This window comes from Nomascus leucogenys, chromosome 4, assembly GCF_006542625.1.
Source record: "Nomascus leucogenys isolate Asia chromosome 4, Asia_NLE_v1, whole genome shotgun sequence".
NCBI classification, from domain to species: Eukaryota; Metazoa; Chordata; class Mammalia; order Primates; family Hylobatidae; genus Nomascus; species Nomascus leucogenys.
Window position 1 is genome coordinate 108,585,624 of NC_044384.1, and position 15,984 is coordinate 108,601,607.

The 15,984-nt window shown below is 40.7% G+C and overlaps 1 protein-coding gene across 5 annotated transcripts; it reads right to left on the bottom strand.

The window, feature by feature from the left end:
• Positions 1 to 2,964: 2,964 nt before the first annotated feature.
• On the bottom strand, positions 2,965 to 13,183 carry KRBOX1 (KRAB box domain containing 1). 5 transcript variants are annotated; one of them, XM_030812023.1, is made up of 6 exons: positions 13,070 to 13,146; positions 10,591 to 10,672; positions 8,152 to 8,278; positions 7,432 to 7,548; positions 5,531 to 5,615; positions 2,965 to 4,009 (listed from the first exon to the last, which is right to left on the bottom strand). In XM_030812023.1, exons 2-6 carry the CDS (start codon positions 10,624 to 10,626, stop codon positions 3,991 to 3,993), a joined length of 384 nt encoding a protein of 127 aa, XP_030667883.1. In that variant the 5' UTR covers positions 10,627 to 10,672; positions 13,070 to 13,146; the 3' UTR covers positions 2,965 to 3,990. The 5 variants fall into 5 exon arrangements, with proteins under 5 accessions (XP_030667883.1, XP_030667884.1, XP_003256973.1 ...); XM_030812024.1 differs by lacking the exon at positions 2,965 to 4,009 and having other exon boundaries at positions 5,243 to 5,615; XM_003256925.1 differs by lacking the exons at positions 2,965 to 4,009; positions 5,531 to 5,615 and adding an exon at positions 6,712 to 6,965 and having other exon boundaries at positions 7,432 to 7,545; positions 13,070 to 13,183.
• Positions 13,184 to 15,984: the final 2,801 nt, after the last annotated feature.

The following is a 15,984-nucleotide window of genomic DNA, read 5'->3' on the forward strand; positions in this document are numbered from 1 at the left end:
TTCCAGTCATCCCTCTGAGAATTTTACACTCCCAAGTTCTTGTCCAATCACACTACTTATCTAGGGCTTAATGGAGTTCCCTTTAGCTCCCAAGATCCCAGGAAAAGCAGTGCCTTTTGCCCCAACGTACTCTGACTGTAGGGCCAACAAATCCTTTACAATTGTTCAACCCACTAACCTGACAGACTCCCGATTTGATCCATAAGACAGTCTAATGCCCTACAATTCAAAGGGTGGTTTGTGGGCTAGTGTCCATCTGTGGACTCTTTCTCACTGGTCTCTAAGTACAGAAATTGAGAATAAATGTTTAAAAATTTATATAGCATTTTACATTGCCAAGACATCCAAGCATATGATCAGTGATCTCATTTCACACAAGGTTTATACCAGTTTGGGACCCATTCAATGAGTTACATGAGGCATGAGCTATGTGTTAGTCATGTGCAACAGAAGCATTTATTTGTCTCTGAAAGATTGGTAGGGGGAGTGGGAGACTAATCCTTAACCAGAGGCAGTACGGAAAGTCCTGGTTTAACCTCCACTCAATTTTCCAAAGATGATCCAGAAAAGCTTAGCGGACTTGTGATAGTTAATATTAGGTGTCAACTTGATTGGACTGAAGGATGCCTACACAGCTGGCAAAGTATTGTTTCTAGGTGTGTCTGTGGGGGTGTTGCCAGCGGAGTCTGACATTTGAGTCAGTAAGACAGGAAAACCAGGACAGGAAAACCCACCCTCAATGTGTGTGAGCACCATCCAACTGGCTGCCAGCACAGCTAAAACAAACCAGGCAGGAGAAGGTGGGATCTCTGCTTGCTGAGTCTTCTGGCTTTCATCTTTCTCCTGTGCTGGATGCTTCCCTCTGTTCCTCCTGCCCTTGAACATCAGACTCTAGGTTCTTTGGCCTTTAGACTCTTGGACTTACACCAGTGGTTTGCTGGGGGCTCTTGGGCCTTTGGCCACAGAATGAAGGCTGCACTGTCGATTTCCCTGCTTTTGAGGTGTTCAGACTCAGACTAAGCCACTACTGACTTCTTTCTTCCCCAGCTGGCAGACTGCCTACTATGAGACTTTGCTTTGTGATTGTGTGAGCCAGTTCTCCCTAATAAACTCCCTTTCATGTATACATATATCCTATTAGTTCTGTCCCTCTGGAGAACCCTGACTAATATAAAACTGGTTAGCTATCTTTTTTATTTCAGAAAACAGTTTTTAAAACATGAATGGTGGACAGAAGGAAAAGAAATATGGCATGGTCATCTTCTTATTTTCCAATAAAGGGCATCAAAAACCAATGCATAACTATAACAAAAGCATACAAGGTTCATGATTACTTCATAAAAGATAATTTTTATGCCAAAAAGAGAAAAAATGACAATGCATAAGTTTCCAACAACTGTGGGTCATCTTATGTATACATACACACCTCATATATACATAGATTTTTACCACATTTCCTTCATCTTCTAATTTCAAATTAGTGGAAATTTTATCATAGACTTTCCCTAGTCCACAGACTCCCATTTTGGAACTGCTGGTCAGAACTCGGAACTGCTGGTCTATCTATTTTGCCTGGCTCCTATCTTACCAACCCTTAATTCTTCCCATGCCATCAATGACTTTGCTAGAAAGCAGATCGACTATACATATAGCCCTGCTTTAAACTCCTGATCAGCTTCCCCTGGCAAGAATACAGTCAATCTCATTAGCACGGCATAACAGCTTCTTAGTAACTTAAATGCTGTTCGCCTCTTCAACATTAATTCTTAGAGTAACCCTCAATTGACGTCATGCTAAATATTTTCAGCTCCCTACTATGTCTGGATGGCCCAATATGCCCCAGACACAAGGAGTTCCATGCAGGCTGGTAATTACAAACAAATGAGATTAACATAATCCACTTGGTCTGAGCTTAATATACAGGTGGGTGAGACTGTTTCATGTGAGCACTCAGTCTTCCTTTATCTTCTTCTTGGCCTGGTAACCTCTCAATCTTATGAACGGATCTCAAGGACGAGCTTCCTTTTTGCCAGGTATCTCTAAACAGTCCATGGATGCATTACCCATCATCCATCATCTGCAATGTAGTTACCAGCAATGCACTCAGGCCATAAATACCACAGCCTGGCCCTCCAGGGATGTTTCTTCTTGCTCTCTGGATTGATGCTCCTCATCCTGGGGTCCCCAAACCTCTTTGCTGTTTAAATAAATCTGTGGACTCCATTAACTGAGGTTCTTTCTTTTCTCAGCTCACAGTATGTCTCCTCTAAACCATTTCTCTAAGTGACAATGCTGCTTTCAGCTACCAGACCTTGTTCTGAGTTCATACTTTCTAACCTTGGATAAAACGGTCTCTAAATAGGTTGTGACTGCTCAGGCTCAAAAGTCGTCAACATCTAGCTCGCTTACATTTTTCTAAACTGTAGCTTCTGGCCAAGCATAGCCTTTGACTATAACAAAGGGTAACCTTTGCAAAGCATAACCTTTGCCTACAACAAAGGGTAACATTTGCAAAGGGGAGACAAGGGAAAGGGAGGTAATTCATCCATCATCCTATTCCTGAAAATGTCATCTGGAAGCAGCCAACCTACAAAAGCTTATACACCTTTTTCATAAATAACACTGCTTGACCCAGTTATGGAGGGAAGAAAAGACAGACACATGAAAAGTAGACAGCAAATTATTCCTTTGGACCAAGAAAAGAAGTCCCCATATGGAAAATAACAAACTGACTTTTTGGAGACAAGGTCTTGCTCTGTCACCCAAGCTAGAGAGCAATGGCATGATGACGGCTCAGTGCAGCCTCAAACTCCTGGGCTCAAGTGGTCCTCTTGCCTCAGCCTCCTGAGTAGCTAGGACTACAGGTGTGCACCACCACACCCATCTCATTTTTTAATTTTTTGTAGAGATGGGGGTCTTGCTATGTTGCCCAAGCTGGTCTTGAACTCCTGGCCTCCGGTGATCCTCCTGCCTCAGCCTCCCAAAGTGCTGGGATTACAGGTCTGAGCCACCATGCCCAGCCACAAACTGACTTTTTGTTTAACAATTCAGTCTCCTGTGAAATGTCAAATGAACTCAGTGGCTAGTATTCAATGTGGCACCCCAGATGAAATCAACCCTGAAAAAGTAAAACTGAGGACCAGTTCCCATTTACTATACTATGTTACAGCCTCCTATGAGGTCAAGGCATAAACACCTCTCTAAAAAGTCCATTTCTGGCAGCAATATCTTCAGTTTCTATTTGAATTCTTCTCTTCCTGAGTTGAGTGAAATCACTCATTTCTGCCATTCTTCTAATGTACTCAAATGGTCATGCTATATATTCATTTACAGTGGAAATATATTCATATTTCCTGACCTTTTTTCACCTAATCGTTGCTTCTTGCCCTTGCTACAACAGAAACCTACGTCCACCACAGGGTGTAAAATTGAGCAGCAAGTGTGCTGTGGCCATCTACAGAAAGGTAACAATGCAAAGTGGAGGAGGGTCCATGTAAGACTGAATGTAAAAGGCAGTATGAAATTTACAAAGGGCAAAGGGCCTATGTAAGTCCAGGAAAGATCACAGAAAGGAGGAGAGAAGTGGAGATGGCATTTGAGGGAGCTCTAGTGTAGTTTTCCTGATGCTGAAAAAAGTCTGAACTGTGACTGCAATGTTTGTCCCACACATCAGATTTATAGAAAATCTATATACCTGGTCCTTGCAGACGTGTTTCATGCTGAGAACACTAATATTTCTTTCTAATTTCTTTTGTGAATGGCTTGTATTTTCCATATGAAGTTTCTCATTACTGATTATCTCCTTCACAGAATCTTTCTCATTTTTATTCATTTCATCCCTTGTGAAATTTCTTTTATGTCTCTCTAACTTGCCCTCTGATCTGCAAATTATCTTGAATATCAGGTCCCCCTCTCAGATATTCACCTGATACCATGCCACAAGATTTGTGTTTATCAGAAATTATTTGTTTTGATGTCAGATGCTCATTCTCAGCTGAGGTTTTTCCACCTGATTAGAGAAGAAGAAATACATACAAATACCATCTCTCAGCAATGCTAGAGGAAGTATACCAGAAGTTAGCAAACATTTCTTGTAAACAACTAGATAGTAAATGTTTTAGGCTCTTCAGGCCATACAATTTCTGTTGCAAGTACTCAACCCTATCATTGCAACGTGAATGCAGCCACAGACAATACATAACGAATGAACATAACTGTATTTCAACAAAACTTCATTTATAGACACTGAAATTTGAATTTCAAATAATTTTCATGTGTTACAAAATGTTATTCTTCTTTTGATTTCCTTCAGCCACTAAAAAATTCAACTATTCTTATTTCACAGGCCATACACAAAAAGACCGGTGGTAGGTCAGATTTTGGCCTATGGGCCATAGTTTACCTGAACTAATCAGCAAGTAAGATTAATATGTCCTATTATTACACAGCTTTCATGTCCTTATGCAATACTCTTCTTTAAAGAGACAAAGTCTCACTCTGTCACCCAGGACTGAGTATAGTAGGGTGATCACAGCCCACTGAAGCCTTGAACTCCTGGGCTCAAGCAATCCTCCTGCCTTAGCCTCCTGAGTAGCTGGAACTACAGGCATGTAACACCACACCTGGCTAATGGTATGTTTTCAGAGATGGGGGTCTTACTATGTTGCCCAGGCTGGTCTCAAACTCCTGCCTTCAAGCAATCCTCCCACCACAGCCTTCCAAGTAGCAGGGGTTATAGATGTGAGCCACCACACCTGAAATGCCTTTAGAGCATTTAGGGAATAAAGTGAGACAAGGAAAAGTCCTGAATCCCAAGAGGGAACAGAAAGCTTTATCAGAGTTTAGAAGTCCAAAGTGAGTTCAAGATGAAAAGGTAGCTAAGAAGATAGGAGGAATCAAAAAGGGAATGGGAATGAGTAGTAGTGTAAAAATATCGACAACAAATAAGGATGGGAACATGAAACAGAGGGCTCAGATACAGTAGGGAAAGAATGGAGACATAATTGGGAGGCATAAAGTTAGGAGAGAATCTCTTAATTAAGTGAAAAACAACAAAAAGTATCAAATAACTCTGTATAAAGTGTTATGGCATAAATGAGAAAAGTATTATATTATTCCTGCTGTCAGAAAGCCTGTAACTTACTCGGGAAAGATAATATACATACAATAGTTAGAGAAAATAGTATTGGATTTGGAGAATGCATATCTAACCCACCACTCAAAATAACTTCACTCATGAATCATAATGTCACTAAGTCTTTGCCAAAGACTGGCCAATGAAATTCAGCAGTATAAGGATTATACATCATTGACTATGATTTATCCAAGGAATGGAGGGTGGGGTTCAACACACCAAAATCAATCAATGTGATGTATACCACATTAATATGGGAAAGAACCAAACTTATCAGTCACAGAATATCATTTCATAAACTTTAACACTCTTCCATGACAAAAACTCAACAAATTGGCAACTTGATAACTTGATAAAGAGCATTTATAAGAAAATCATAACTAACATCATACTTACTGGTAAAGGATTGAATGCTTTCCCCGGAAGATTAAGACAAGAATGTCCACTCTCGCAACTTGTATCCAACACTGTGCTAAAGGTTCTAGCCAGAGTAATTAGGCAAGAAAAAAAGTAAAAGGCATTCAGATTAGAAAGGAAGAGTTTGTAAAACTCTTATTTGCAGATGACATAATTTTGTATATAGAAAATACAAAGAAATCCATCAAAATTCAAAACTGTTGTGCTTCAAAGGACAGTATTAGGAAAGTGAAAAGACAATTCAAAAAATGGGATGAAATATTTGTAAAGCATGTATCTGATATGGATTTAGTATCCAGATGTCAGAACTGTTTTTTTGTTTTTTTTTTTTTTGAGGCAGAGTCTCGCTCTGTCACCCAGGCTGGAGTGCAGTGGCGCGATCTCCGCCCACTGTCAGAACTCTTAAAACACAACTATAAAAGGAAAAGTAACCAATTTTAAAATGTGCAGAGTTTGAAAAGACATTTCTCCAAAGAGGATACATAAATGGCCAATAAGCACATTGAAAGACTCTCAGTGTCATTAGCCACTGGAGAAATACAAATAAAAACTACAATGAGACAGCACTTCACATCACCAGGATGCCTACAGCCAAAAAGATAGACAATATTAAGTGTTGGTGAGGATGTGAAGAATTAGGAACCCTCATACATTGCTGGAGAGAATGTAAATTGGTATAGCCACTTCGGAAAAAGTTTTGGCATTCCTCGAAATGTTATACAAATAGTTGCTGTAAGACCCAACAAGTATCTATCTAGAGTATGTACCCATGAGAAAACACATTTGCATTATAACTTGTATGCTACTATACTGATGCATGTTACAAAATGGATTAACCATGAAAACATTATGTTAAGTGAAAGCCAGTGGCAAAAGGCCACATATTGTACAACTGCATTAATACCAACTATCCATAATAAGGAAATTTATAGAAACAAAAAGTAGATAGGTAGTCGCCTAAAACCAAGAGTTGGGGACAGGTATGGTGATGATTCCTAACAGATAGAGGTTTCTAAAGATCTAAAAGTAGACTGTGGCATGTTTGCACAACTCTGTGAATATTCTAAATACCACTTAATTGTATACTTTAAATGGGTGAATTGTATGATTTGTGAATTATATCTCCACAAAGCTGTTTAAAAAAGGACATGAGAGCCTGCTTTTACATCAAAATGAGTTATTTTAATGAATGAAAAACATTAAATCTACCAGTCTACAGAAAAAGAAAATGTGTATTTGACATCGTTTAAGGTGGCTCTTACATCAAGTCGTTACTTGGAAAACTGGTATTTAAATGTCAAGAATTAAGCCTTTCTCCTGTCTTCCCAGGATTGACGATTTTGAAAAATTTTTGATACTACTGTACGTAACAATGCTTTAGCTAAGTATGTATATCTTCTTAGTTCCAAGTATCCTAGAGGGGAGGAAAATCATAACAACTGTAAGCTTAAAATATTTCAGTATAAAAAATTATTTAAAACTTTTAATATATTAGTTCTCATGAAAAACAAAAATAAATTTTTCTACTTGTTCTGTTGGTCCGTGGACAAGATAATACTGCACCAAGTTTATCAATTTTGTAAAACTGGAGAAACTGGAAAAAAGTGATCACAAATAACCAGTAAAGTATTTAGAAAAACTGTTCCACATATCCCCAAGGGATAAAAGCATCCCAGTGTGTGAAATACAGAAGCAGAGTGTTGTATACTACGCTTTAAAGGGATGGGAAGCTATGAATAACACACCAGTCAGAAAGAATGTGACCGAGGATCCCAGTGTACTCCATGATGCTGGGCACAGAGAATACACACCTTTCATTTTGATGAAATGAAGACAAAGGAAGAGACAAAGCTGGAGAAGATCCCTCTTGTTTAACTCACCTATCAAGCCTGCTCTCCAGTCATTCCTGCATAGGACTCCCTGTGGCCGGGTGAAACAGGACTCTTTCCCTTGCTCCAGATGAGAGACCAAAGCTGGTTTGGAAGTGGGTGGCACTGCTTGAAAAGAAGAAAACACAACACAGTAATGAGCATAGTCATAGGGGTCAAATTCAAGCCTGTGGCAGCAAAAACAAGCAAGGGAGGTGAGGGGAGTAATTCCTGGGTGAGCTATACAAGAGGTACCCTAAAGAGCTACTGGGAGGGATCCTGGGAAGAAGAGTCAGGATGGTTCTTCCAAGGAAGTCTGAAATACCCTGGAAGGCAGATTTCTATTTAAAGGGCAACAAGATTTGTTACCTTCTTTGTCAGAGGATGAAAATCTCCCACTATGGGAAAAAGACAAATGGCTCCTGGGAGTAACTCCCAGAGGGAGACAAAGTGGCTGCGTTCTCTCAAGATAAATTGGAGGTTCAATACTAGGCTAAGGGTATCAAGATACAGCACAAACCCTACTGTACTCAGAATCACCTCTGAGGCAGGTAGGGAAGGAGGGTAGCTTTTATGGTAGAAAAACAAGGAAAGCCCTTTGCAGGTCAATAGACAGCAGGGCTTTCTATACCTGGCAACCTTTGACATCGCTATTTGGGGTCAGCTAATAATTATAAAAAAAGCCATTCAACCTGAGGGCCCAGGCAGAAACCAGCAGCAGAGACGCCTTACCTACAAAGGCCACAGCCTCATAGTTCTCCAGCATCACATCCCTGTACAAGGCCCTCTCAGCAGGCACCATGATGTCCCATTCCTTCGCAGTGAAGTACACAGCCACATCCTCAAAAGCCACTGATTCCTGAAATGACAAGTTCCTACTTTCCCAGACCTCAGTACTTTGGTGATGGTCAAATCTGCCAATGAGAGACCTGAGAAGGGCACCTACAAATGATATGTATTCAGTATTGGGTCCTTCACGTGCCTACAGAGTTTTCATGTAAAATTTAGGTGTGGAGGAAGAAGATGCAGAATTAAAGGTAGCCAGTCAGAGTTCAGCATACTTTCCCAGTGAGAAACAAGTACACCTCCGCTATGAGCGTCTAAACATGTGACCTCCACAGACACTGAACCTGCTGCATAGAAGCTGGGCTTGGGCCCGAGCACAGAAGTGCGCTTGTGGAAGGAGAACTGACCACTGAACATAGCTGTCAGCTTAGCTCTAAGTCCCTCCCTAATTTGTATATATCCCAGTGATTATTTGGGTTACTCGTATTACTCCATTTCCCAATTTTACTGTCATTCTAATCCTTCTTTCTTGCCTGTCTCCTTGTCCACTACCCCGAGCACAAAACTCTCTGATCAGTCAATGAACTCCCACCTGCAGCCTGTCTTCATGCAGAGGTAGTGAGGTTAGAGAAGCATAGGAAAATACTGCTTACTAGAGAAAGGCTAGGGTCTTGACCAACTTGGTGCACAAGGCTCAAGATAGGCCTAAAAAGGTGGCTATTTCAAGTTTTTAAGCCCTGGAGTCAAGCTCCGTATTTCAGAAATAGAGCTCTAGTGGAAATGGTCTTAATATGGAGTATGAGATTAAGGGCACCTATGAGCCAAGTGCCAAAGAATGTTTCGTCAATTATCATTTTTATATATTTTTAATTCCCTTGGAGAAAAGCCCTCCATGTTATGTTGTGTTGCAAAATTCCATGTAACTCACCAACAGTGAGTGTCATGGAATACTGGTTCAGACAGAAAATTCAACTAACAGAACTGAATAGGGATTTTAAAAACAGACACAGACATATATGTTCACCAAATGTATGACAAAGTAACTAGAGTAATTCAGTGGGTAAAAGACAGATTTTTCAATACATAATCCTGAATCAATTGGATATGTATATGGGGGAAAAAGAACTTTGACCCATGCCTTACACCTTTAATTTGAGATGAATCACACGCCTAAGTATAAAGGTAAAACAATAAATCTTCTAGAATAAAACACAGAAGAACATCTTGATGATGTCTGAGTAAGAAAAGATTTCTTATACAAAACAAACTGATATACTGGACTTCACTGAAAGTAAAATCTATTTATCAAAAGATACCATTAGAAGAGTGAAAATGCAAGCCACTGATTGGGAGAAGTTACTTAATAACACATATGTCTGACAAAGGACTTATAATAAATAAGAAACAATACAACTTAGGAGGAAAAAAGGTACAGTGTAATAAAAAATACGAAAAAATATCTGAACAGGGAGTTCACATAAGAGGATACGCCAATAAACCTATGAAATGGTGCTCAGCATCACTGCTTACTAGAGGTGAGAAAATTTTTTAAACCCCGATGAGATACTACAAACGAGTGACAACAAGTATTGGTAAGGATGTGGAACAACTGTACACTGCTGACAGAAATATAAATTGGAAGAATCATTTTGGAAAATTGTTGGGCAGCATCTACTAAAACTAACCAAATGTATATATACCCTATGAGCTAAAATTTTACTCACAGAGACATACCCAAGAGAAATGAGTGTCTATGTCCACAAAAGAATTAAAAGAATGTTATATAAAAGAATGTTCATGCATTCTTATTCACGGTAGCCCAAAAGGGGAACAACCAAAAGTCCATCCACAATAGAATGAATAAAATGTGCTATTATCACAAAATGAAAAACTACTCAGTAGTGAAAAAGAACAAATCACTGCTGTGTGCAACAACGTCAGTGAAGTTCACAGACATAATGTTGAGCAAAAGAAGGCAGATACAAAAGAATGCATGTTTAATGATTCCACTTATACGAAGTTCAAGAGCAAACAAAACTTTCCCATGGTAACAGAGGTCAGAATAGTGGTTAACTTTAGGATGAGCAGTGGATTGCTTCGGAGGCAGTATGAAGGGGCCTTTTGGGGTGCTAATAATGTTCTATGTGTTTCTATGAGTGAGGTCATACAAGTGTACATAGTTCTAAAAAGTGAGCTATACTGTTAAGACTTGTGTTGTATAAGTTAAACCTCAATGAGAAATGTGTGTGTGTATATATATACATATATAAAAGTATGTTATATATATGTAAATGTGTATATATAGATATTTTTATGTATGTATCTGATAAACATATATGTATATACACACAGGGATATGTACAGAGATAGAAAAAAACAGCTCACCTGGGGCCTGGTTGTTAAGGACACAGCTGTCATCATCTGACCTCTTTTATTCCTTTCTGGGTAAAGGTAAAAGTCTCAGGTGCTGAAGGTAAAGAAAAAAAACATTAATGACAATAACTTTATTGACCATAAGTCCTACATACAACCTCTGACCCAACCTGTTTTGAAGGCTATATAAATAACTGTTCATTAGTTATTGCTTATTATCAGTCTCACAAAGGCGATCTGAGATAGCAGGCATACAGAGAAATGCAAAAAGGAGGTAGAATCATCCAAGGAATGAGTGATGAAAAGGTGGACTGAGAAAACTGTAATTTCAGCCAATCCATAGAATATATCACAGGACAGAAAACAGAAAAGGAAACTAAGGTAGACAGGGGACAGAGTGTTATAGGCAGAAAAGAAAGTTGGAATTCTAAACAGTTAAGATTCCTGAAATCCATACAGTACAGATAATAATGAGTTATATAGTACAGATAGGAATGTGTTATATAAAAGAAATCCATTAAACACTGTAAGACCTCAGCATGTTTTTCCTCCTATGCTACTTAATATTAGAACAAGACAGTTTCTATGACTGAAGTAATGAAAGTTGAACAGACTTTGAAAATAGTTATTAGAAATATTTTGATGTCTCCCTACTACTATTTTTCCCCTAAATACAAGATACTCATTCAGTTTTATAAAGGTGTTGGGAGTGGGTGATGAGAAAGAAAACACTACCATATTAAAAGAATCCATCAACTTCATAACATGTCCCAAATACTCCAGGTTCCAAATGTTATAGTATAAGGGAACAAAACAATTTCATTTCTAAACTAGTTCCAACTCTCATTCTGGGTCATTTAATTAGTTCATCATTAGGAAGTAAGTCTCTTGCCTTTCAAGAGTGAATCATCAATACTTATGCATTAAAGACAACACCTGAAATACAAAGAGCTGCCAACAGTTGGATCAGAGATATTCAAAAAGCATACAAACACATAAAAGTGCACGTACTCATAGACCTTAAAAACAACTTCCATTCCAACTCCGTATCTGCAGTTTGCCATAAGTCTTAGGGTACTGCAACAGCATCAGACAAAAGACTATAAAGCCAGTGCACTGCCCCTCCCTCCAATGACTCTTCTTAGTGAATCCAGAAAGCCATTCAGGAAGGTAGAGGAAACTGAAGGTGTCAGAGAAACAGCTGTCAGGAGACGCTAGAAAAGGCATCTTGGAAGTTAACAGGGAGTCCAGTAAGGAGAAATACTTATGAGTGTAAAGAGAAGTACTTTAAAAGAAAACACAGTGTAAACCTACACAAGTAATGCTGCTAAATTCATGGATGGTTTCTGTCCAAGAAAGGGTAACAAAAGCAGTGATTCATACTGAGTAAATAGGTAAGCCTTGTAGTTGTGGAATCTAATTCTCTAAAATCACGATACTGTCATTGTATCGGCAGTAAATGTCCCTTACAGTGGATACTTAATAGGATTACTGTATCAAACAAAAGGACTTACGCAAAAAGGTCTGATCTGCACAGCTGACAATCTGTGAAAGGGAAATCAGCTGGAAATAGAACTACAACAGAGGCCACCCTACAAAACACAAAACACTCCCTGTGGAAGTGTCTTCCTATGGGGGAAACTATGTGGAGTTGAAGCATAAATAAGAAGCCACATTGGAGAACAAATCACACTCCCAACATAGTTGACCAATGGCAGGGACATCGAATGTTAACCTATGAACCTTGACAATTAAATTATGACAGTGCAGTAAAAGTTCAGAGAATCTAAAGAAAAGAATATAATGAACAATGTTAAGAGGTCAAGAAATCTTTCGACATCTCCAATCCTGTACACAGGAAACTATGTTAAACACTGGACACATATTAGGTGCATGACAGATACGATTAGTCTTTTTAGATTTAACATTCTTATGAGCCAATCCAAATCGCAGGGCTCCATATTTTCCAAAATGGGACATCCTGGGGACGGGTAGAGAATACATTTCGCTATTCTCAAATTTTTGGTTGCTCTACAACAGTAACAAGTTTCAAGACTGGTTTACACTATGCCAGGCGAAAATAACTGATCACCAACTGATTTTCTGGGACCAACTGAAAACGGGGAAACTGACAAGCTGAGGGGTAGGGTTGGGGTTTCCGCATCCGGGGCAAAGACAAGGAGGCTGGAGCGACCGAGGGGCGTGTTCTGTTGCTAGAAGGTTCTGGAGTGTGGACAGTTAAACCTTTTTGTGGGTTTCGAAGTTAACATGCGAATGTGTGTCAGTATCTGACTCTGAGTGGGCCACGGGCTGCCCTGGGTACAGGGAAACGAGGGGGTGGGAGCCTGCGGCCAGCGTTCCAGGCCTCTGCCAGCGCCGCATCTCGACGCTACCGAGCCAAGCTCGGGAATCGGCCTGAGGACCCCAGTACCAGCAGTAGCCACGCCCGCCTCCCTCAGGGCTGTTTCCCGTCCTCCTCAGACCCGCTCACCGTGGGCTCCTGGCGGCCTCTGCAGCTTTTCAGCAAGCAGAGATGGTGGGCGCCACTGGCCGATCCTCACAAACTAAAACCTCGCGCGACAAAAACGAAGGCGGCCCCGGAAGTGCGTCATCACACTGACTGGTGAACCCGTACACTCTCTGGTTTTCTCTCTAGGACTCCTGGAGGACCCCACATCTTGGTGCTTCCTTCCTAATTCCCGCGAGGTAAAGGGCACACTGGCGAGATAGGCTCTTGGCGTTCCTCCAGAGCCGAGTTCTGAGTTGAGGCACCTTGCTCATGACACTGCATCATCGTGCCAACCTTGAATACTGGCTTCCAGTGCCTTTATTACTGTGCTACAATAACTGCAACTACCAGTCTTACCCAGAATATGCAAGAAAATGTGAATTGTTACACGTTTTATTGATCTTGTTAAATTTAGCATTTGGATTGTTACAGCATAATCAACGAATAGCACATTATACAACCAGGACTTCTCTTGAATTGCTGTAATGATTGCACTCCTAGAATGTGATGTCTTTCAATGTTGCTGACGCCTCTCACTTCCATACATTACTACTAGCAGAGAGGATTAGCAATGGACCATGGGCAAAGTGAGAGCAGTCAGTTTACCCAAGAAATATTCATCCCCTGTCCAGCAGAGCTTAACACTGTCCCAGGAAAACAGCGTCACTACATCAATCAGAGGTAAGAAAGGATACCTATCATGATGAAAAACCTGTTGAAAGCCCTTAGAGGAAATAGGTGTGGCCACCCCAGAGAACTTCCTGACATGCTGTGCCAAAGCCTGTGGAGAGGGTAGAGTAACTGCCTTGATGCCAACAGTGAAGGGTGTGAAGAATAAGGGACATTTGCTCCCACCTCCATTGTCCTTGGGTGTTGTGTATCACATGCAACATCACTGTAGGAAGACAAATGAGCACAGGCTGACACAGGGGCCCACACATGCAGCTCCCATCTGCTGCAGGGGTTTGCAGTCAACCCCTCGTAGCCCAGAGCCCTGAATTCACCCTGTGCCTTAGTGAATTCCAAATAGGATAAACACAAACCCAGGCCTAAATACAGCATAATCAAACTACAGAATAAAAAATATTTAAAAGCTAAGTGCAATGTCTCATGCCTGTAATGCCAGCACTTTGGGAGGCCAAGGTGGGAGGATTGCTGAAGTCCAGGTGTTTGAGACCAGCCTGGGCAACATAGCATGATCCTGTCTCTACAGAAAAATTTTAAAAATTAGCTGGAAGTGGTAGCATATGCCTATGTCCCCAGCTATTCAGGAGGCTGAGGTGGGAGAATTGCTTGAGCCTGGGAGGTCAAGGCAGTAAACCATTATCTCACCACTGCACTCCAGCCTGGCCAACAAAGTGAGACTCCATCTCAAAAAAAGAAATGTATTTGAGAAAAAGAAAAAACTTGGAAGCAGTCAGAAAAAAAAATGCATTATTTATAGGGGAACGATGATTCACATTACTCTAATTTTAAATGAAACAATATTTTTAAAGTGCTACAAGAAAAGAATTTAAATGGAACAATTTTTTGTGTGTGTTTTTGAGACAGGGTCTCACTCTGTCACCCAGGCTGGAGTGCAGTGGCATGATCTTGGCTCACTGCACCCTCTGCCTCTCAGGTTGAAGTGATCCTTCCACCTCAGCCTCCCGAGGAGCTGAGACTACAGGCATGCACCACCACGCCTGGTTAATTTTTGTATTTTCTTTAGAGACAGGGTTTTTACCATGTTGGCCGTGCTGGTCTTGAACTCCTGACCTCAAGTGATCCACCCTCCTCAGCCTCCCAAAGTGTTGGGATTACAGGCGTGAGCCACCATGCCTGGCCATAAATGGAACAATATTTTTAAAGTGCTAAAAGAAAAGAACTGTCCAACCCAAAATTCTACATTCAGTGAAAACATCCTTCAGTCAGAAAAATACAATGCATTACTTATAGGGGAACATCGATTCACATTACTCTAATTTTAAATGGAACAATATTTTTAAAGTGCTAAAAGAAAAGAATTGTAAACCCAAAATTTTATGTTAAGTAAAAATATCCAAGGGCTAGATAAAGTGGCTCACGCCTGTAATCCCAGCACTTTGGGAGGCCTAGGCCAGTGGATCACATGAGGTCAGGAGTTCAAGACCAGCCTCGCCAACATGGCAAAACCTCATCTCTACTAAAAATACAAAAGTTAGCCGGTCATGGTGGCATGTGCCTGTAATCCCAGCTACTTGGGAGGCTGAGGCAGGAAAATCGCTTGAACTCAGGAGGCGGAGTTTGCCGTGAGCCGAGATCATACCACTGCACTCCAGCCTGGGTGACACAGCAGGACTCTGTCTCAAAAAAAGAAAAGAGAAAAGAAAAGAAAAGAAAATATCCTTCAAGATATTTTTCAATGTTTTACTTTTTCAGGGAGGTCTTACTCTGACAAACATTTAAAAATAGCAAACCCAGGCTGGGCACGGTGGCTCACACCTGCAATCCCAGCACTTTGGGGGGCCAAGGCAGGCAGATCTCCTGAGGTCAGGAGTTGGAGACCAGCCTGGCCAACATGGTGAAACCCCGTCTGTACTAAAAATACAAAAATTAGCCAGGCGTGGTGGTGGTCACCTGTAATCAAAGCTACTCAGGAGGCTGAGGCAGGAGAATTTCTTGAACCTGGGAGGTGGAGCTTGCAGTGAGCTGAGATCGCGCCACTGCACTCCAGCCTGGGCAACAGAGTGAGACTCCGTCTCAAAAAAAAAAAAAAAAAAAAAAATGGCAAACCCATCCCCAGCACTCACAACTCTTTTCCTTCAAGTATATATGATTTATTCCTTTTGCTCATTGCCTTTTCCTGCTGACAACAATATGAACTCAAACACAGTCAATTCACTGTTCTGTCCTCAGCATCTGGCACTTAATAGGCA